Source organism: Panthera uncia, unplaced genomic scaffold (genome assembly GCF_023721935.1).
Source record: "Panthera uncia isolate 11264 unplaced genomic scaffold, Puncia_PCG_1.0 HiC_scaffold_1393, whole genome shotgun sequence".
NCBI lineage: Eukaryota > Metazoa > Chordata > Mammalia > Carnivora > Felidae > Panthera > Panthera uncia.
In genome coordinates, this window is record NW_026058023.1 from 29,059 (window position 1) to 52,657 (window position 23,599).

General features: G+C 44.1%; 1 protein-coding gene across 1 annotated transcript; it reads left to right on the plus strand.

Annotated features, from left to right (window-relative positions):
* The first annotated feature begins 519 nt into the window (after nt 1–519).
* Nucleotides 520–16,116, plus strand: LOC125917008 (protein shisa-like-2A). Its single transcript, XM_049623267.1, has 3 exons — nt 520–701; nt 6,077–6,216; nt 15,849–16,116. The coding sequence occupies exons 1-3, from the start codon at nt 520–522 to the stop codon at nt 16,100–16,102; spliced, it is 576 nt and encodes a 191-aa protein (XP_049479224.1). The 3' UTR covers nt 16,103–16,116.
* Nucleotides 16,117–23,599: the final 7,483 nt, after the last annotated feature.

Sequence of the window (23,599 nt, forward strand, 5' to 3'; positions counted from 1 at the left end):
GCCCACCCTGCCACCCTGGACTTGTGTTGTCTGAGCACCCAGCACCCCCGTGCATAACCTGGGAACGCAGCAGGGCGGGTAGGGGAAGTGCGGGCACAGACCCGCGCCCAGGAGACTCCCCCGAGCTGCTCCCACCTCCCGGCTCCGCCGGTCTCCCTCCCATCCGGCCCCCCTAACCCCCGCCCCGCGCTAGCGCTCGGGCTCCGGGTCCCGCCCCGCTTCCAGCCGCTCTCCACTCCCACCGCTCCTCCGCCCTCCTCCTCCCTCTCCTCTTCCTCCTCCACGCCCCCTCCCGTTGCGCCCGTCCGCGTACCAGGCTGCCTCTCTGGGTCCTCGGGGAGTCTAGAGCTCTAACCGCTGCGTTTCCGCGCCTCTCGCCGCGTCTCTCTCTGTCTCGCTGCTTCTCTCCGTTTCTTTCTCCCTCAGTCTCTGTCTTTCTCAGGCTCGGTGCTGTCTCCGTTCGTCCCTCGCCCAGCCGTCTGGTGGCCCGAGGTGGCAGCGGGCCCGGCGCGGGGCGCGATGAGCGGCGCCTGCACGAGCTACGTGAGCGCCGAGCAGGAGGTGGTGCGTGGCTTCAGCTGCCCGCGGCCGGGGGGCGAGGCGGCCGCCGTCTTCTGCTGCGGCTTCCGCGACCACAAGTACTGCTGCGACGACCCGCACAGCTTCTTTCCCTACGAGCACAGCTACATGTGGTGGCTCAGGTACCGGCCGGCCGTGGCCCTAACCCCAGCTAGAACCCCACTCCAGCCCTAGCCCCTTCGCCGCACCCTCGGCCCAGCGCGGGCTAAACCCTGAGCCCTCACCCAAATGCCCACCCCAACATCAGCATGGACCCCACCGGCCCTTTAGCCCCTCAGGCCCAGTCCTGACCTTTGCTCTCATCCCGTCACCAACCCAACTCCCTCAGTAACCTCTTCCCCCATTCAGATCTAAGCTTGAACCTCACCCCAACTCCATCCCTACTCCCAACGTCATACTCCACCACCCTCAAACCAGCCCCAGATTACATACCAACCCTCTTCCTGACACCACACTCTCTTCTCCCACAATCACTGGAAACCCAAACTCCACCCTCATTCAAATGCAAACCAGGGTCCCCATCCTAACATCAGCTCGACATCATCCCTGACTTTACCCACTCCGCAATACTGATCACCAGACCCAACCTCCCCCTGAATCCTCCAGGCAACCCACCTCAGCTCTTCTTCCCAACCCTGACTCCAAACATGGTCCAGCCCTACACCCAGACCTCAGCCCCAATCCTACTCCTCATCTCATACTATATCCCTAGTCAATCCCAGCCCAGTCCAGGTTCAACTTTCTTCCCCCTCATATTTACTTATTCTTTCAGCTACCCCTTACTGAGCACTTAGTTGTGCCAGGCCCTGGAGTGGGTACTGGGGATGTACTCCACTCCCGAGCTAAGGCAGAAGACCAAGGAATTAGAGATGCCTCCAAGTTCATCAGTGGCACAATGCTACAGCAGAAGCCAGCTCAGGCTATATTAATAGAAGTATAATTTGGGTGGATTCCCACTCGCAGGACCTTAGTTTCCCTGCCTGTTCAGGGAAGGGGATGGGTAGGACAGCACTGACATTCCTGGAGCCTAAGTGTGGTGCTGAGAGGGCAACGGGTCTCAGTGTCTCTCTGTCTCTAAAGGCCTCACCCAGAAAATAGGACGTGATCCTGAGCCTGCTCTGGAAAACAGACATCAGCAAAAATGGCGTGGGCCATCTCAGTAGATAGTGATTTTTTCTGTTCCTGCAGGTATGTGACCGGAGGCTGCATACCCTCTGGGTGGGAAAGGACAGTCTGCTGCAGAACCCATTCTGAGCCTCTGTCTTTGCATCTATCAAATGAAGAGCATGATAAATGATTGCCCCAATTTCTGACTTGGACCAAATGAGATAGAGGTGAAATCAACTTGGCATATGCCACTGACAATTACAGATACCACTTTTTCTAGACCGATTAATCTATAATTCTGAAACCATTTTCAGATGGCCAAGTTTTCTGATCCTGCACATTTGGCTGCTGTCTGTAACCTGAAGAATTATACTAATTTATTCTCTATTCCCCCATATATTCATTCATTCCTTATAGCCTTTGCTTTGTGCCTGGTGCAATGCTAGGCAATAGTGACACAGAAATCAATTATTCCCTGCCCCCGAGGAGCTCATAGTCCATTCAGAGAGATATGTCATGCACCTAGAGTATAACAATGGAGGATTTGCTGAAGACTGAGTGTACTTAGCACTGAGCTGGGTGCTGAAATATGGCAGTGCTGACCTCCCTTTGAGGTATAGAGACAGTATAGAACTTTGGGGATGGTTAGAAGGCTGTCCAAACCTTGGCTCTGCCACTTAATAGCTATGTGAATTAGGGCAATTACCTCTGAGTGGTATTTTTTTTTTAAGTTTGTTTGTTTATTTGTTTATTTATTTATTTATTTATTTATTTATTAGTAATCTCTACATCCAACATGGGGCTCGAACTCATGACCCCAAGTCACACACTGCTCTGACTGAGCCAGCCAGGCGCCCCTCTGAGTCTCTTTTTTCATCTTCAAAATAGCAATAGGAATACCTATCTCGTTGAATTTTTGTGAGGATTTAGTGAAATAAAATAATGCAGGTGGGAGTGACTAATACATATTGCAGATGTTCAGTAAAAGGAGGTTTCTTTCCCTGGTTCATAGGTAGGGAAAGTGAAGCTTGGAGTATCGAAGTGAATTGTCCAAGACCATCTAGCAATGTATTGGCAGACTGAGGTTTAAAGAACAGTACCTAGGATCAACCGAGAGTTAGATGAATTCACACATTCACAACCCTGGCACATCTTTTCTCCAGTTTACAGATGAGAAAACTTGCAAGGAGCTGAGTTCCTATCTGGGAATGCCCTAGTGAGAGCAAGTGGCAGAGCTGGGATGAAAACTCAGGCCTGTCTGGCCCCACGACCAGGTCTGTCCTGTGGCACAACTGTTTAAATCTAGCCTGGCTTTCTCATAACCTGCTCTACTCAGATCATTTGAAAAGATACTCACTGACCCTCCAATTCTTTGACCTCAAGAGCAGTTGAAAGGTTTAGCGTGCAGGGCTGACTCTTCCTAGGCTTGGACATAATGTGGTTCATAAACATCACAGACAGTTGCAAAGTGGAGGAGAGGAACTGAGGGTCCCCAGGACATCTAGGTAATCAGTGTACTCTAACCCCTGAAACAACCCTCTGGTGTGCTCCACAGAGCCCTACCATAGCAGGGTGGAGACCTTGTTCGGCTCTGGACTCCATTTGGCCTTTTTCATGAAAGTTGGCCCTCAAAAACATAAAAATCTCCAGGTAAACAACTGTTTCCTTGTATGGTGCTCAAGGAGAATTGCTGTCTTTAAAAGTGTGTCTCAGGAAGTGAAGACTCCCTGTGGAGAAGCAGCTGGTGCTATCACATGTCTGGTCCACTTTCCAAACACCTTCTATCAGTAGCTCCTTTTTTTTTTTTTTTTTTTTTTTTTTTTTTTTAACCAGAATGTGAGCCAAAAGGCAGCAGCCTTGCAGCAGGACAGAACTGGGTGTCAGGCACTGGATATACACCACCTCATTTAATCTTTATGGACACCTGGTGAGAAAGGAACCTTTACAAATAAAGAAAATGAAGGTCAAGAGATGCAGGACTTTGCAGTTTACATGTGACAGAACCCAGATGTGAACTTAGAACTGCCCGACTCAAAAACCCTACCAAATGTTAGACTACCCCTCCAATTCTTTCCTAGAGGACACAGTGTGATCTTTCAGACTTGTAGATCTGTGAAATCCTGCAAGGCTAGCAGCTCTTCAGCTTCCCACCCAGGGCAGGAAACTCCAACTTCATTGAAAAGTGTGCTTATCCAGGTGTTCTTCACAAACCTGTGCAATAATAGAGAGCTTACCACCTCTTGAGGCAGTGCATTCACCTGGGGACAATGCTAATCATTTGAAGTTCATCTTACACCAAGCACAGATTTCCCCCTTAGAGCTTCCCCTGGCATTCCTGACTCTATCCTTGGGGGCAGGTTCCTCTGTTCCCAGACAGCCCATCAGGGACAGTGCCCGCTCCCTAACTGACTGCTAATCTAGGATGTATTCCCCCAGCTCTCTCACCCATTCTTCAAAGGGCCCTACTTTTATTTATTTATTTATTTATTTATAAAATATTTTTAATGTTTATTTATTTTTGACAGAGAGAGACAGAGCATGAGCAGAGGAGGGGCAGAGAGAGAGGGAGACACAGAATCTGAAGCAGGCTCCAGGCTCTGAGCTGTCAGCACAGAGCCCGACGCGGGGCCTGAACTCACAGACCGCGAGATCATGACCTGAGCCGAAGTCGGACACTCAACCGACTGAACCACCCAGGCGCCCCAGGACCCTACTTTTAGAGGTGGCCACAGATGTCCCATGGAAAGTATAGGGTCCCAACTGGAGCACAAGCCTTCCTTATAAACAGTGAGCATATCTCAAAAGAGGAAATAATGTTTAATTAAAGTACTTATGAGAACCAAAAGGTACTGCATGTTCACTGTGGAAAATGTGGAAGGGACAAGAGAAACAAAAAAGGAAAGAAATCATGGGAGATCAGGTGTCTTAGCTTGGATTGCCCCCAAAGACTCAGATACAAGAATTTGAGGTCAAGTAGTTTATATGGAGAGGCATCCTAGAAAACATCGGTAGACGGTGGGGGAGAGAGGCGGGGAAGGGTAGAAGCAAACAATGGTGTATCACCACTGAGGGTCACAGGAGCTTCAACCTGCTGAACTCTGCCAGCCATTGCAGAAATTATACCTCAGAGTCATCCCACCTGAGGACCAGGAATTATATACCAGTTTATATACCAGGGTATATAGGGAATATATGCCAGGGAATCTGTATACCAGGGTATTTATATACCAATTTCTGTCAGTCACTGGTTGTGTGCTGATGGGAGAAGGGAGGCATTAATTTTCCTGTACTTATGACCTGCTTGATGTACAGACGAAGACTGTTCTGGCCCAAGAAAGCTTTCAGGCAAAAGGATGCAGATGCTGGCATTTGAAACTCTGGCCAGAATATTCTATAATTATAAGACCAAATGGGACATAGACAGGACATCCACAGCCTGCGCTACACCCAGAGAGAGCCTGTTAGCAATTTGATGTATTTCTACCCGACCTTACAGATGTATAATTATGTAAATGTTTATGTTTATTTAAGTTGGCATTATGCTATATGTTTAGTAGTGTGTCCTAGTCTTTTCACTTAACATTTTCCCATCAGAATTTATTCTTGACCTTAAATAATATTTGAAAATATGTTTTTAATGGCTCTATATGATTCCACTGCAGGGTGTTCAATAATTTATTTAGCCAGGGGCACCGGGGTGGCTCAGTCTATTAAGTGTCCGACTCTTGGTTTCACGTCAGGTCATGATCTCATGGCTTGTGGGTTCGAGCCCCGCATCTCAAGAGCAGAGCCTGCTTGGGATTCTCTCTCTCTCCCTCTCTCTGCCCCTCCTCCCCTCCCCCAAAATAAATAAATAAACTTAAAAGTAATAATTGACTAAATAATTTATTTAGCCATGGTGAGGTGAAGGAACAGCAGTGAGGAGATATTCTAGATGTGGAATCCACACCAGTGCAATGACCCACTGGAGGGTGGGTCAGAAATTACTTTGAGTCTGGAAGGACCGCTGATTTTTAACTAAGGCTTACTCTTTGTCTTGATTTTTTAAGAAACAGCATCGTGGGGAGGGCTCTTTAAGACCATCTCCAGCTCCCTGGGGTGGAAGCAGGTTGAAGAAAGTAGGGAGGGAAGGCGAACAGAAGAAGGGGAATACATACTGAGTCCCAACTACGTGGTTGCACTGAAGCATGTCATGTTACATGTATGGTGAGTACTTGGCGTATAGCTAATGCTCTTTCTCATGCTTAGGTGCAGAAAGTCTAAGACAAGTAGAGACAGAACAAAAGCTGAAGCCAGTTGATTCCTATAATATCTACAATACTTCGCATCTAACAGGCTGCCTCCCAAGTCCCTTCCCGACACTCAGCTCCCTCCTGTCTTCTCTCCCCAGTATTGGAGCCCTTGTGGGCCTGTCCATAGCAGCAGTGGTTCTTCTGGCCTTCATTCTCACTGCCTGTGTGCTCTGTTACCTGTTCATCAGCTCAAAGCCCCACACGAAGTTGGACCCAGGCTTAAGCTTACAGCCTACAGGTAAGAAATAGGCCTCAGGATTTCCGTGTATTGAACAGGCTAGCACCTTTATAGAGGGGAGATATTTAGAAGTGACGTACGAAATATTTGCTTCACGAGTGTTCCTAGAATATCCTGAAGCAGCAACACATTTTTTAAGAGGGTCATGATCTGAACATTTTCATCCGAAGCTCTTCATGTGCTCAATGTTTATCAAAATAATTTGATATAGTCAGGATTCTATTTGTCACACAAAGATTAATCCATCTTGTGGATTTGCTAAGATAATGTTTTCATTCTAGCCTTAGAAAGTGAAAACTGATTTTAATATTGTCCCAAAATAGAATTAATAAGAAAAACTGAGTTTGTTCAGAAATTAAATAGTTATTTTTCGATAATCTGAATTTTTGGACTACCCCTTCCTTCATTAGCACAGGCCATCTAGAACCTCAAAGGCCCCCTGCCCAAAAAACAGTATTGCTTTTTCATAAGTCTTTATTGCACACATTTTTACGACCTCTGCAAGGTACTATGAAAGATACAAGTCCCTACTGGCAAATGATCTTTCTGTATAGTTTGGCAAACAACACTCAAAATGAGTATTATTATCTCCACTTTACAGATGAGAGATGAGAGAATCGAGGCTAAGACAGATTAGATGACTTAACTCAAAGTGTCACAGCCAATAAATGGTAAGGGTGAGTGGATGCCTGGCTGGCTCAGTTGGTAGAGCATGTGACTTTTGATACTGGGGTCCTGAGGTCAAGCCCCACGTTAGGTGGACAGCCTACTCTAAAAAAATAAATTAAAAAAAATTTTTTAAAAGGTAAGGCTGAAATTCAGCTCATGTTTTTCTACCTTGAATCATGCTCTTCTGCCCACCCAAACGAGAGTAGATTTGAATGAGTGCTGAGTTAGCAAAGTTGTTGGTTGGGTAAAAGGAGGAAAGGCATTCCAGGTTAGAGTAAATAATGGGTAAAAGTGTGTGGGCAGTTCTGAGTAAGAGCTATGCAGTGACTGGTTCATTTATCACGGGGCCCCATAGGAAATAAGGCCAGGCAGGACCTGAGGAATTTAAGCTAAGCAAAAGCAAGGGTGGCAATTATCAGGGACGTAGAAAGGTGCGGAGTAGCTAACTTTCAGAAGAAGATAGAGGGTTTTTTCAGTTGTAAAAGATTAATTTTCCAACTTAACAACTTGTGCAACAAACAACAGCACAAGAACCCTTCTCCGATCCTGATGACAATGAATAATCCTGCTGCTGCTGAGCAATGAAAAGCAGAAGGGATGAGGGTGGAAGGATTCTTCTGGCTCCCCTTGTAGTCAGGAATATGGGAGGCAGTGGCAGGAAATAGGAAGAAAGCCCTGAGCCTAGATCCAGACAGCTCAGGGAGACCAGAGACAGCCCAGGCTTCAACTTTTCCAGAGAAAAATCAGAGAAGTTAATGAAAGGCATGAAAGAAACTATCTCATGAGATATAGCATGTATGTAGATAGGAAGGCTCAATATCATAGACATATCAGATCTTTAAAAAATTAATCTATAAATAAAAATCCCAACAAAGTGTTTCGTGGAATTTGTCAAATTAGTTCTAAAATTAATGTAGAAGAGTAAAGGGAGAGACTAAACAAAACAATTTTGGAAAAGAAAGAAGAGGGGCACCTGGGTGGCTCATTCAGTTGAGCATCCGACTCTTGGTTTTGGTTCAGGTCATGATCTTATGGTTCGTGAGTTCAAGCCCCACATTAGGCTCTGTGCTAACAGCTTGGAGTCTGGAGCCTGCTTTAGATTCTGTGTCTCCCTCTCGCTGTGCCCCTTCCCTGCTCACACTCTGTCTCTCTCTGTCTTAAAAATAAATAAACAGTAAAAAATTAAAAAAAAAAAAAAGGGAAAAGAAAGAGACGAGGGACTTACCCTATCAGATAACAGACATTTTAAGAAGATATATTGTCTGCTTGATATTGGCACAGCAATTGACAGACAGAATTAGCAATGCAGTGCTAATTTGTACATTTGCCCCCCAGGGACATTTGGCAATGTCTGGAGACATTTTTGGTTGTTCCAACTGGGGAAGGTATCTCTTGATAGAGACCAGGGATGCTGTTAAACATCCTACAATACAGAGGACAACACTCCACAACAAAGAGTTATGCAACCCAAAATTAAATAGTGCCAATGTTGAAAAACCCTAGATTAAAAAAGAGTCCAGAAACAGACTGATTAAAATGTAGGAATTTGAATTAAACACTTAAAAAAATTTTCTTAAATAAGGGAAAAATTGGCAAATTTGCCTTCATCAAATCCAAATAGACATGAAATAAAAATAAGATAAAAGTGGGGTGCCTGAGTGTCTCAGTCAGTTAAGCGTCCAACTCTCGGTTTTGGCTCAGGTCATGATCTCACAGTTTTGTGAGTTCAAGCCCTGTGTCAGGCTCTGCACTGGCAGCGTGCAGCCTGCTTGGGATTCTGTCTCTTCCCCTCTCTCTCTGCCCCTCCCCTGCTCATGCTCTCTCTGTCTCTCTCAAAATAAATAAATGAACTGAAAAAAATTGTTTTTAAAAAGACAAAAGACATTATAAATAACATTACAAAACAAGTGGTGGACTGCAAAGTTATTAGAAACATAAAAATAAATACACACATATAGACAATCCTCATTCACAGATTTGATATTTGTGAAATTGTGTACTTGCTAAAATTTATCTGTAACCTCAAAATCAATACTTACAGTGTTTTTGAGGTCATGTGTGGATGTGGACATGTGCAGAGCAGCAAACAGTTTGAGTTGCCCATCACGCACATACCCAGCTGAGGTTAAACAAGGCTACTTGTTTGCCTTCTTGTTTTCAGCTCTCATACTGTAAACAAGTATATATTTAGTGCCATGTTTTTTGCATTTTTGTGATTTTTGTTAATTTCACTGTTTAAAATGGCCCCCAAATATAGTGCCAAAGTATTATTGTCTACTGTTCCTAAGCATAAGAAGGCTGCTGTGCCCTGTGGAGAAAACACATGTGTTTTAAACTTTGTTTTGGCAGGAGTTATAATGCTGTTGGTCATGAGTTCAATGTTAATGAATCAACAATGTATATTAAATAATGTGTCTTCAAACAGAAACACACACAAAGTAAATTCATGTATTGGTCAGATGACAAAACTGTTGTGACCAGAGGCTCACAGGAATCTAACCTAGCATTTCCCCAGGAGCAATGATTCAGTATTCATTAATTCAGTGTTTGTGATGACTTTATAGAATATAACTACTGCGGGGTGCCTGGGTGGCTCAGTCAGTTGAGTGTCTGACTCTTGATTTTGGCTCAGGTCATGATCTCGTGGTTGTGGCACCAAGCCCCGCATCAGGATCAGCACTGACAGTACAGAGCCTGCTTGGGATTCTCTCTCTCTCACTCTCTCTCTCTCTCTCTCTCTCTGCCCCTCCTCTGCTTGTGCTCTCAGTCTCTCTCAAAATAAAGAAACAAATTTAAAAAAATAAATGTTAAGAAAAGAGTATAACTACTGTGAATTATGAGAATCAACTATATATAAAGTAGAGGTGAGGTTGATATCCAGAATATACAGGCACATCTTTAAACAAATGAGAAAAACATAATCTACAAAAAAAGAAATTCAAATGCTCAATACACATGAAAAGATGCTCAGCCTTACTAATAATCAGAAGAGTGCAGTTTAAGAATGATGTAACTTTTATTTATTTTTTTTTATTTAAATTTTTTTTTAACGTTTATTTATTTTTGAGACAGAGAGAGACAGAGCATAAACGGGGGAGGGTCAGAGAGAGGGAGACACAGAATCTGAAACAGGCTCCAGGCTCTGAGCTGTCAGCACAGAGCCCGACGCGGGGCTCGAACTCACGGACCATGAGATCATGACCTGAGCTGAAGTCAGACGCTTAACCAACCAAGCCACCCAGGCGCCCCATGATGTAACTTTTAAAAACAATTACATTGGCGGGGCCCCTGGTTGGCTCAGTCAGAAGAGCATGTGACTCTTGATCTCGGGGTTGTGAGTTCAAGCCCCACATTGGGGGTAGAGATTACTAAAAAAATAAATAAATAAACTTAAAAAAATCAATTACACTGGCAAAAGTCCAAAAATGGATCATATTAATAGTGAGAAGTTCAGGTGTGAGGAATTGATCCTGTCATATGCTACTGGTAAGAGAATAACTTGGACAACCACTTTGTGGAGCAACTTGGCAATATCTATTGAAACTAAAAAAAAAAAAATTAAAAAAATATATATATACACACACATCCTATACTCCATAATTCCACTGTAATTATCTGCCTTAGAGAAATAGTTGCACTAGGAGGGGCTTGTAAAGATACATCCATGATAACTTGTTATAATTAGAAATAAACTAAATGTCCATCAGTAGAGGAATAATGAAATATGATATCACAGTTAAAAGGAATGAACTAGCTCTAAATACACTATCTCATTTGCTCTTCAAATAACTGGGCAGAGCACAGATCTCATTGCTATCCATTTTACAGATGAGGATTTTACAGACTGAGGCCCAGCGTCACCTAGTGAGTGAGTGACAGAACCAACTCAACCTCCACCCTCCTTCCTCTCCTTATCCCTGTGCCATCAAAGGGAAGTCCTCACCATGTGCCAGACACTGAAACTTTATGTGCACTCTCTCATCTAATTTTCCCAAATGGGTTAATGATTGTCACCCCTTTTACAGATGTGAACACCAGGTATTAGAGAGGTTAGATGACTGGCCCAAGGATTTACAGCTTGTAAACTGTAGAACTGGAATTCAAATACATGTGTCTTTCTGCCTCCCAAGTCCTACTCTTTCTGTGTTGCCAGGCCAGGTGTGTGAGGTGTTCCTGCTTGTGACCTGCTTCTCTTACCTCTCCTTGTTTTATCCCCCAAACCTTTCTGACTCAAAGGAGATATAGTTCATTCTTTGGCCGTGTGAATGAAAACCACCCTCCTACTTTTCACTGCTCAGCCACCAGGTAGATTATTCAGTCCCTAGGGTTTGAGGCAGTTGTGTTCTTGCTTTTTGCTTCTTCTTCTTCTTTTTTTAAGATTTTATTTTTGAGTAATCTCTATACCCAATGTGGGGCTTGAACTCACAACCCTGAGATCAAGGATCACATGCTCTAACAGAGTGAGACAGCCATGCGCCCCTTGCTTATTTTTAAGATGGAAAATGCATTTCCTGACCTTTTATTAAGTGATAGCTTTCAGCTCTCTCTGCATTTTGCCCAAACTCAGCTCTTAGCTCCTCCCCTTCTTCATTAAGTGCTATGCTCTCCTTCTTCTGAATACACAGTGTTTAACCAGGAGCTTCTCATTTCTCCAGCATCTGAGACAGTTTAAAAAAAAATTTAATGTTTATTTATTTTTGAGAGAGAGACAGAACATGAGTGGAAGAAGGGCAGAGAGAGAGGGAAACACAGAATCCAAAGTAGGCTCCAGGCTTTGAGCTGTCAGGACAGAGCCCAACACGGGGCTTGAACCCATGAAACGTGAGATCATGACCTGAACTGAAGTCAGATGCTTAACCAACTGAGCCACCCAGACACCCCATCTGCATCTGAGACAGTTTATAAGTCCACTATCTTACATTCATCAGAGCTTTACCCTTCACAAAGAAAGACTTTTCACTTCTGTCTCCCTCTCTGGTAGGACATGTGGAGAGATCATCAGCCCCATTTTACAGCAGAAGGAACCAAGGCTTAGCCAAGGGAAGTGAATTAGCCAAGTCCACACAGCTAGTGAGCTTGTGTTGCTGAGGTATCAAGCCCAGTCTCCCAGACTCTAAAGACTACGATTATTGCACTGTATCTTGGGGCCATGATATCTGACTATGGGGACACAGCAGTGTAGGGAGTGAGAACCTTAGTAAGAGCACAGTGGGAATGGACCTGAGTTTCTGAAAATAGGTTCTTTCTGCTGCTCAGGCATTCTGTACTATCCCATCACACCCACACCAATCCCATCACCCAAACTCAGGATGCAACAAAGACTGTAACTTTCTTACTCTGGTACTTTGTGAGGAACTAGCTTGATCAGAAGGGTGACTGAGTTCCTACTGTTGTGCTAGGTGCTATGCTTTAAACACCTTATCCCATTTAACCAGCTCAACTACTCTGCCAAGTGGTTATTATCAACCCTATTTTGCAGATGAGGTGAATGAGGTAAGTGTAGAGGTGATATTACAACCTAGGTACGTTTAGTAAGAGACAAAAAAAAGGGGCGGGGGGGAAATGAGAGACAAGAGTTCAATTTTCCCTCTAAAAGGTGTTGGTGGGAGATCATTAATCAGCCATTCTCATCATCCATCAGCTTGGTGTTTTCATAAAGTTAAACATACACTTACTATATGTATTAGTTTCCTACAGCCCCTGTAACAAATGACCGCAAACTTGGTGGCTTAGCATAACAGAAATGTATTAATTATCTCACATTCCAAATCAGTTTCACTGGATTGAAATCAAAGGCTCCAGGGGAGAATCTATTCCCTGCCTTGTCCAGTTTCTGGTGACTGCCAGCATTCCTTTGCTTGTAGCTGTATCACTCCAATCACACACTCTACATGTGTCTTCACATCACTCTGCATGTGTCCATCTTCCTCTGCCTTTCTCTTATAAAGGCAGTTGTGTTGGCATTTAGGGCCCACCCAGATAATTCAGGATAATATCCTCATCTCAAAACCCTTAATTCAATCACATCTGCAAAACTTTACCATATAAGGTAACATTCACAGGTTCCAGAGATTAGGACCTGATATCTTTGGGGGCCACCATTCAGCCCACTATACCATACAAATCAGCAATCACACTCCTAGGTGTTTATCCTAGAGAAATGAAAGTGTATGTCTGCACAAAGCCTATACATGAATGTTCATAGCAGCTTTATTTGTAATTGATGAAAACTAGACACAACCCAGATGTCCTTCAATGAGCAGATGGTACAACTATACAATGGCACATATGCAGCCATAAAAAGGAATGCACTATTGATATGCACAACAATTAAATGGATCTCAAGGGTATTATGTCGAATAAAAAAAGCCAATCTCAAAAGGTGGTATACTATATACTTCTATTTATATAACACTTCTGGAATGACAAAATTATAGTAATGGAGAAAAGGTTGGTGGTTACCAGGAGTTAGGTTTAGGAGGAAGGTCTGACTATAAAGAGATAGCATGAAGAAGTTTTTTCTGTGGTAATTAAACAGTTCTTTATCCTGACTGTGGCAGTGATTATATAACTATGTATGTGATAAACTTTGATAGTACCATACACAAAAAAAAAAAAAAAAAAAAGTACATATAAAAACTGGTGAAAATTGAACAGGATTTGTAGTTTAGTTCATCATATTGTATCCATGTCAGTCTCCTAGTTTTGAAGTTATTCTGTGGTTATTTAAGATTTTACCATTGGGGAAAGCTAGGTGAAGGGTAAACTGCAACTCTCTACTATTTTTGTAACTTCTTATGAGTCTTAAATTAGTTAAAAAATAGAAAGGTCAAAAGAAAACAAAGGAAATCTATTGGCTCTGTGGGTGAGAAGTCCAAAAGTCAGGTGGGCTTTCTGGATGGTTTGAATAGAAGTTCACTATGTCCTTAGGCTTGTGTCTCCATCCTCTAAGATTCTCTTGGCTCTACCCTCTATTTTGTGTTGGCTTACTCCTCAGGCTGGCTTTTCTTATGGTAGTAAGTTGACTACCAGCAGTCCCTGGGGCCACTAGCTTTTTGTTTCCTTCTAGCCAGGAGAAGAAAGAGGGAACTATCCCTTCTTTCAAGGGGGAAGGTGTGAGCTCTACTCTTACTGGACCATTAAGGTCATGTGTCCAACCCTAAACCAATCACTGTGCCCAGGGAAATGCTATGCACCCATTGCCAATTCATGTGGCAAAGGAATGGGATTACCCGATTGGCTCAGACCACCCAGGCCCCACAACTGGAGCTGGGATGGGGCCAATACCACCCAAATATAATTGCTATTAACAGGTGGGAAGAGGTGGGATGTATGTTGGGTAGCCAACTCCAATGTCCAATACAACCTCCTTCTTGAAACTCACTCTTCCCTTAGTTTTGAAGGCATCATTCTTCCTGGACATCCCCCATCGATGGGTCTTTTAAACCATAGGTGTTTTCTAGACAGATAAGGTATAAAATGTCATCCCAAGCAGAAGAAATAGCATAAGCAAAAAACCAGAGATGTTAAGGAATGAAACTGTTTAGGGAACAATGAAAACCTTGGTAACCCAAAGTGTAGAATTCTTAAGGGAAGGGTGAGAGTAATGAAGCTAAAGAGAAGGGGGATTGGGCCAGTATATGAAGAGCCTTGAATACCACCCCAGGACGCAGGTAATGGGAAGACATTGAAGGCTTTTGAGAAAAAACAGTATGTGGACTCACTTGACTTTAGAAAGCTCTCTCTGGCCACAACCTAGAGGATAGATTGGAGGGGGTCTAACTGGAAGCTGTTCCACTGGTCTAGGAGGAAGAAGATGAAAGCCTGACCGAGGGTGGTGGCCTTGAAGATGTAAAGAAATGGGTGAATATGGAAGATGGTGATTGGTGGAATCTGCAGGACTCACATTTCTGGCTTGAATACTTGATACACTTTTTTTTTTTTTTTTTTTTTTTTTTTTTTTTTTTTTAGTAATCTCTACCTCCAACATGGGGCTCGAACCCACAACCCCAAGATCAAAAGCCACCTGCCGTACCAACTGAGCCAGCCAGGTGCCCCTGAACACTTGATGCACTTTTTATTCAAAAAAGCAGGAATGCTCAATTGTGTCAAATGCTCCTGATAAGTCAAGGGAGACAAGGATTTGTAAGTGACCATGGGATTTAGTGACAAAACATTTTGAGGCAAGTTGGGGGAAGTACCTAAGTCAATTACAGCAGAATAAGTCATGAATGGGAAATAGGGAATACTAAGGCCAAGCGAGCCTCCTTTCAAGTTCATATATAAGAAGAGGAGAGAATAAAGCAGTAGCTGAAGAGAGTCGTGAATCTATTCTTAAAGAAGAGAATAATGTATCTTTTAAAATTTTCCAGCACTTCTCTGCATGCTAGCTATGTAGTCAGCCTGTATCTTCATCTATAAAATGAGTTTTCAGTAGTACCTATCTTATGGGTTTATGGTCAAGGTCAAGTCTTCATTTTTCCTAACAATTGTTTATTGTCCTTCTCCCTGAGTAGACTTTAACTTCATTAGAAACACTGATAGCTCGGGGCGCCTGGGTGGCTCAGTCGGTTAAGTGTCCGACTTCGGCTCAGGTCATGATCTCACGGTCCGTGAGTTTGAGCCCCGCGTCAGGCTCTGTGCTGACAGCCCAGAGTCTGGAGCCTGCTTCGGATTCTGTGTCTCCCTCTCTCTCTGCCCCTCCCCTGTTCATGCTCTGCCTCTCTCTGTCTCAAAAATAAATAAACGTTAAAAAAAAAACAAAAAAAAAAAACACTGATAGCTCCTAGTGAATGATGTAGTATGTTGTTAATAAATATTTGTTAAGCAAATGATGAATTTAAGACTATAAGCACAGTCCTACCCCAGGTAAGCACTCAGGGAAGTTAGCCAGGGTGTATGGGACTGTGGGGGAGGAAGGTCTGCATGAGGAAACCCCATACCTTCAGCCTGCTGTTTTCCAGACCCCAAGGAGGAGGCGCCCCCTGACTGCCAAGGTGGGAATACAGGCAATTTGATGGAAGTGCCAGGAGTGAGCGCTCTTGGGCAGAATCACCCTTTCCTGAACCCACGGCTGGACTGCATTGAGGAGCAGGCTATGGACCCCAAGTGCTTTCTCCAGCACTGCTTCATGGCCACAGTGACTGTCAGCAACATTCCAGGCAGCCCTGAGGAGGCCCCTGTCCCAAATCTAGACCCATGTGGACCAGCCCCATAAACATCGAATAAATGTCTCTACATCATCCTTTTCTGGAGCCTCTTTTCCATGAAAGGTGGGGGTGGGGATGATCAAAGGGACCTTGGAGCCCGGTGGGATACATGAGGGCTTTCCCCAGAAATCCCACCCAGGCCTTGCTTTGCACCCATTTATATTGCTGTGCCTGGTCTACTGTGGGCCAAAGACAGTTTAGACATGAGTCCCAGAGAAATGGTTGGTAATAACTCCATGCAATCAGAGGGAAACTTGAGGCCTCTGGAGGCTCGGAGGAGCCCTGTACCCGACTTAGGGAGCAAGAGAAGTCTGACTTGGTCTTCCTGTCACAGAGCAGGTGTACCTAGGATGCCCTGGAAAGATGCCTGGGACCCAGAAGCAGGTGACTTCTACCTCTCCTGCAGCTCTGCCCCAAGGAACAGAATGAGAGGGAGTGTAGAGTACACGGGGCCCAGCCACATTTAATATCATTTAATTTGTTAGTTGGATGAAAGAGTGAATAAACAAGAGAGGGAATGTATGGTTAACAGACTGAACACAGGCTGCACAGTGTAGACGCAGCCACCTCCTGTCCTCATGTGGTCTTGATAAAGTCCCTAACTCTCCCTGAGCCTCAGTTCCCTTGCTGGGTTATGGTGAGTGTTCAATAAGATGATGGTTATGTTCTGACTTCATAAATATGAAAGTGCTACAAAGACTTTTGAAACTACAGTTGGGTGTTTTTCAATATAATGAGTAAGAGCAGGGACTCTGGAACCAAATATCTGGTTCAAATCCTGTCCCTGCCCTTACTTCCTTGGTGACATTTGTGCCTCAGTTCTCTCATCTATGCAAGCAGGTATAATAGTAGGACCTGCCTTATAGAGTTTGGGGGAAGATTAAATCACTTAGTCCATACAAAGTACTTAGAACAGTGTTGGCAAATGGAAAGCACTATGTATTAGCTATTGCCATTATATTATTATTATTATTATTACTATTATTAATTTTATTGTTAAGGGATCTTAGGGGGGGATGGCTGACTTCCACCCCTCTCCTGGCTGTTCTCTTTATCTTAACTTTGCAAATGGCTTTAGGCTTTGCCTTGGGAGCACAAGGTAAGGATCGAGGAGATTCGGTGGCCACTGAAAGCAGCTCTTGACATTTCTGAGAGTGACATAAACTGCTGCTAGATTTGGCAACAGTGAAATAGCCACTCTTAGATATTTGTTCATGGGGCCTGAGCCAGCCAAGGGCACATGGTGGAGTGGCAAGGCAGAGTGAGTCACCTTCAGAAGTGCCCTAGACTGAAAGTCAAGAGACCTTGGTTCTGGTCTTCATTTGTTGTCCTGTGTGTATGTGTACACGCATAGGTAGGTATGTGTGCATGCACATGTGCCTGCGTGTATGTCTATGTGAGTGCACATGTGTGCATGCATGTGTATTTTATTTTGTGTATGTATGTGTCTTTTATTATTAGCACTCTGAACCCAGCACCTTTGTCCACTTATTGTATGTACATCCATCTATTCTGTGCCAAGACCTGTGCAGGTTACTGGAAACAAAAAGGAATCAGCCACAGCTGCTGACCTCAAGGGGCTCACATGGAGAGCAAGGAGAGCACACAAAAGGGCAGTGGGCCCAATGGTGGCCCCTTAAGCAGTTTGAGTGAGGAATAAGTGATGTCTGAGCTGAATCATCAAAGATGAGTCAAAGTTTCCAGGTGAGACAAGGTCAGAAGACATAATGTTCAGAGTACAACCTGCACCAAAACAGAGAGAGCCTAGCACATCTCAGGAACTGCAAGTCATATGTTGGAGCGAGAGCTTAGGGTACTTTTTTTGTGTGTGTAAGTGGGAGTGGGTGACAGACGGGAGGTTTAGTCACTGACGTTTTGTATGACCTTTCACAGGACAGATCCTGTCTCTCTCCTTAGTATCCCCATCAGTAAATTTCAGTTTTCCTCTGAACTTTCTGTGCTGGATCTTCTGGGAGGTTACAAGGGAGAATCCAATACAGCCTTTAGGCTGTCCACGGTCTGACAGGGGGACATAATCGGTAAATTCTAAAAATTCAAGTGGTCATCAGTGGCCTAAGCAGTGGTTCTCAAACTTCAGACTGCATCAGAATCAGACGGAGGGCTTGTTAAAGCACAGATTGCTAGGTCTGCCTCTCTCCCACCTCTTTCCTACCTTGGAGTGTCTGAATCTGTAGGTCTGGAATAAGTCCCCACAATTTTAACTGGTTCCAGGTGATGCTGCTCCTGCTGCTCTGGGTCCACCTTTTTGAGCATGACTGGCCAGGAAAAACAAAGAGGAATCAGCTGGAGAGATTAAGAGCCAGCCTCACACTGAGCAGGGCCCTGAAGGTCTAGGAGAACATCCCAGCAGGAGTCTGTATGGATGGGTTGGGGATAGGTGGAAAACAGACTGTGTGTGTTGCCTTTGCTGACCTGTACATCCCAGGCCCCATAAAGCTCTTCCCATCCCCCACGTTTAAGGTTCTCCCTTTTGAATTTAATCAATCCTCAGAGCTGGCTTTCACTGGGGTTGGCTTGTTTGAGTCTGAGGTCAGAAACAAACTGCCCACCCTCTGCAGTGGGAGCCCCCCCCCACCCCCAGGGCAGTTGAGGAGGAAGGAAGCTGGGTGGGCTGACGCACAGACAGAAATAGTCTGAGCTCACCGCTGCTCCCAAGCACACATCGACCAGCAATTATCTCTTGTAAATTGCTTTCCTGGTTATGTTCAGAACATGCGTGTGTGCCTGCCTGAGAACAAACACTCGGAAGCCACAGGGTGAAGGTGGCTAGCTGGGGAGTGGGCTCTAAATGAAGGGGAGCCCAATTCTGAATCTTCAGCAAAGAATTAGGGAACTGCTGAATCTTAGAACTCAGAAATACTAGAACTTTGCACTCGCCTTTATAATACTCCTATCAGTTGGTTTTCCAGCCTCTCCTCAAACATTCTCATTTGTTTATTCCTTCAACATTGACTGACAACAATTCTCTGCCAGGATCTGGGCTAAATGAAGTCCCAGTCCCTGTCCTCAGGAGCTCATGGCTATGGCATCTACAGGAGATCCCTAACACAGTTAAGGGCTTCGGGAAGCTTCTTGGAGGAAGCGATGCCTGAATTAAGTCTTGAAGGACCCAGTGACAGGTGAAAGGGGGTTTGTGGTACAAGACGGGGAACAGCATTCAAGGAAGGCACAGGGAACAGTATACACAAAGGTCCAGAGCTAGGAATGAGCATATGGTGTTTCAAGGGACAATAAATAGTTCACTTTGAGTAGACACTAGAATCAAGGTGGGATGGTGAGAGATGAAGTTGGAGGGCTATGTGGGCCATGTCCTGAAGCCTTGGCCATATTAAGGGGCTCAGGCTTTATCCTGAGGGCAAGGGAAGTGATGGCAAAGAGTTTAGCATGGGAAGGAACTTGGCACCTTATGTGATAGCTTGCTTTCATATTCTTCAAGACACTGAAGTAAAATTTGTTAACCAGGAGCTCTGCCTTGGGGGCCTATTGAACACCAGCCCCTTTGGTTCCTGAAACCTCAGAAGTGTGAAGGACAGTGATGGCTCCCATGTCCACAAGAAGTGCCTCAGGCCCTGGACTCTTATCAGGGGGAGGAGGCCATTCCACTGTCATATATGACTCCGTTCTTCCTGGTCTTTGCCCACTTAGCTTAGGGGCCAGAGCCTGGTACAACCAAGGCCCAGGCCATAGACCAGAACCCAGAAGAGCATTGTTTTGCTCTGTGCTAGAGACCCGGGAGGCTCTCACGTGCAGAGCACTAACAAGGGTATGAATGGCTCCTTGCATGCCTTCTTCATACCTCACAGGATCAAGGCCATCCAGAGTGGACAGTCCACTCAGGGAATATTGACTGAGGATATCCTGTGGGCTCAGCACTGTGATGAGCCCTTTAGAGTAGAAGATGCAGCTCAGCCCTTGGGGACTCACCACTAGGGATGAAAAGTAAGTTTCACCCATAAAACCCCAAGGGAGCAGTCAGAGAATTCAAAAGCAAATGCAGAGCTGTGGGTTAAGAGCCATTAGAGTTGCAGAGAATCTACAATAGAAGAAAATAAGCAGTCTGGAAGCCTTTATGGAGAAAGTAGGTGTTGAGTTTGACCTTGATGGATCATGGCAATATTTGAAGGGTCTCAGTGAGGTATAGAAAGTGTTCTATAATGTCAACTTTATATTTAAAGAAAATACTACTGGGGCAATTGGGTGGGTTATTCGGTTAAGCATCTGACTCTTTCAGCTCAGGTCATGATCTCACAGTTTTATGAGTTTGAGCACCACATCAGGCTCTGTGCTCACAGTGTGGAGCCTGCTTGGGATTCTCTTTCTCTCTTCTCTCTCTGCACCTTCCCCACTCACACTGTCTCTGTCTCTCAAAATAAATAAACTTTAAAAAAAGCAAAAAAAAAAAAAAAAAAAGAGAGAGAGACAGAGACAGAGACAGAGACAGAGACACAGAATACTACTTGTGGCTCCAAGGGCTTTGGACAAGGTAGAACATTCACCAGCCCTACCCCAACCATAGTCATTCAACAAACATAAACTTAATATCTTTTGTGTGCCAGGCCTCATCGTGAGCACTAAGAACAAGGTAATGAATCAGTCAAAATTCCTGTCCTCAGGCTATTAGAGAACACTGATAACTTAAATAGACAGTTACAGTATAGTGGAAAGTGCTTTGTTCATTCATCAATTGAAAGATGGTTATGCTAACTGTATTGCTACATGGTATTACATGGTATTACATTGTATACCACGGTATTACATTAGTATGTATGTATACATGGTATTACATTAGTGCAATGGAACTTTCCCACATCTTCAGTCAAGCAGTGGCATGTATTTTCCCCATCCTTTGTTTCTCGCTAACTTTGTGATTGATTTGCTTTGACAAATAGCAAGTGGCAGAAGTGACATTGTGCCACTTTTGAGTCTAGGCCTCAGGAGACTTTGCAGCTTCCTCTTTCACATTCTTGGAATGCAGTATCACTACATAAGGAGCCTAGGCTAGCCAGCTGGAAGATGAGACCATGTAGAAGATATATGAGCTCTCCACTGAGGTCCCCTAGAGCAACCAGCTCCCAGTTGAGGGACCAGATGAGTGAAACTACATGAGTGGCCCCAGGTGAAATCAACTAGGGGAGAATCACTAGCTAAGCCCAAAGTGCCAATTCACAGAATCATGAGCAAATAAATGGTTATTGTCTTAAGCCATTTGTTTTGGGGTACTTCGTTACATAGCAAGAGATTACTAATACAGGTCTTTTCGCATATTTTGTCACAATTGTGAACATGTGTATACATCTTCTCCATTGGTCTGTGAGCTCCTCCTTAGAGGAAAAAAACTGTCTTTGTGCTGAATATCTTCCGTTTACCACTCCAGATCCACTCTCTTCCCTTCTCCACCTTGCTCTGTACCTTAAGAGGGTTACACAAAGAGGCTAGGTTGCTCTCTGGAATTTGGTAGGGTCTGGCCAACTGAAGTCCTAGCAGAATACATATTTTCCTAGCTTCCTTCCTGAAGGTTCATCATGGGCCGCATCTCTGGACCAAGGGATGTAATTCCTGTAACAAGGGATATAATTCCAATCAGGTAGCCCTTACAACAGCTTTCTTTGTCTCCAGATTCTAGTAATTACTCCCACCCTCGCTCCTTTAGGCCTAAGGGTAGTTACCAGTGCCCTAACACGACTTGCCCTGGAGTATTTCCCTATTCCTTGTCCCTCTATTAAATAATCTCTTTATTAAACTCTTCTCAAAGGGCTCCTGGGTGACTCAGTCGGTTGACCATCTGACTCTTGATTTCGGCTCAGGTCATGATCTCACGGTTCATGAGATCCAGCTCCGCAGTGGGCTCTGCACTGAGTGTGGAGATGGCTCAAGATTCTCTCTCTCTCTCCCTCTGCCCTTCTCCCCCTCTCATGCTGTTTCTCTCTCTCTAATATATATATATATATATATATATATATATATATATATATATAGTGTGTGTATATATATATATAATACATATATATATTATACACACACACACACACACACACATATACATATATATAAACCCTTTTCAGATTACCCAGTTTGAGAATGCCATCTATTTCCTTCTGACACCCTGAATGATACTGTCTTATTCCTTAATCTATCCCCAGCTGCCACTTAATTCACAGTATATACTCAATAAATGTCATTTGGTGGAGGAATGTCATTTGGAATGGAGATTCCAAGGAATTTGCTGTTAAAGTTATACTTTGATCAGAAAGACTAGGGTCTGGATCCTGATCCCGTGGCTTCCTAGATGTATGATCTTCAACAAATTTCTTCACTTCTCCAGAAGAGTCTGTTTCCTTATGTGTTAAATTTGGATAACAAATACCAACATTGCAGGATTGCTGCTCAGTTTATAGATGTTTGTAAAATGTTTGGCTCACAGTAAATGATAAATAGGATTCTGGTGAGGAGGTAGGAAGGATTTCATAGCCATTTTCCTACTTCATTCTCATTACACCACTATGAAGATTATCTATCTATCTATCTATCTATCTATCTACCAATCTATCTATCTTAGCAAATGACGACCAGGGAAGGAAAACAACCTGCGGAAGGCCACACACTGAGCTGGAGATAGTCAGAATTTGAATCCAGGTTTCTGACTCTTGGTTCAGTGTTTGTTTTGCCATACCAGGTGAGGGATGAGGAAGAGGTATGGCCTCAACACACCTCTCCAATAAGCTAACTGGGAAAGAAAAAAATAAAGTGGGACCTCTCAGGAGAAGCTGACAGGGACCACCTGCCTCACCCTCTTCTTCAACAGAACTTCCTGAGTTTTTCCAAGAAAAGGTCTTAGTCCAGCTGCGTACCTCACTGCTCAGTAGGAAACTTGAAAATGAAATCATCCTTCTGGAGACAGGATGAGGAAAAGTCATACTTGGCTGGGAAGCCCTCCTCCAACAAGGCTTCCAGAACACTCCAGGCCTCAGTAAGTGAGCGTTTCTGTGAGCTATCACAGTACCTGCCACAGAGTAGGTGCTCTTTAAACGTTGTGGAACAAAAAAATAAATGTGTCCATCTGCATAAATACTCGTTCTGATGTAGGAAACAAAGGCAAAAGAAAAGAAATTTCCTTACAACTTACAGCCCACTGACAAGTCCTTGAGACAGGCAGAGGACAGTCCTCTAGAAGTTCAGCTGCCTCCATTTGACAATTTGCTAAGGGCAAAAAGGCAATCATAGGGTGACCCCCCAGGATCCTATGAGTCTACTTGAAACATATAGACATTCCTTTGGAAACTTCCTTTATCTCCACCCCACAAGATGCATGTTGGCAAACATACTCCAAGCATATGACCCACTCATATACATCTGAAGAGTCTCATAACTGAGGTTTTACTAAACAATAATAAATGACCTTTTCCTAACAATAGCTAGCCGCCTCAGGGTCCTGGAAAATTTGTTTCCAAAATACCTTTGAGGCTTGGGCTGTTCCTAACCCCCTC

Excerpts from the sequence above, each read along its gene's own strand:
- LOC125917008 (XM_049623267.1), top strand. The coding sequence starts at position 520 with ATGAGCGGCGCCTGCACGAGCTACGTGAGCGCCGAGCAGGAGGTGGTG. Across the intron at positions 702-6,076 it reads AGCTACATGTGGTGGCTCAG|TATTGGAGCCCTTGTGGGCC; the intron begins GTACCGGCCGGC and ends TTCTCTCCCCAG. Across the intron at positions 6,217-15,848 it reads CTTAAGCTTACAGCCTACAG|ACCCCAAGGAGGAGGCGCCC; the intron begins GTAAGAAATAGG and ends GCTGTTTTCCAG.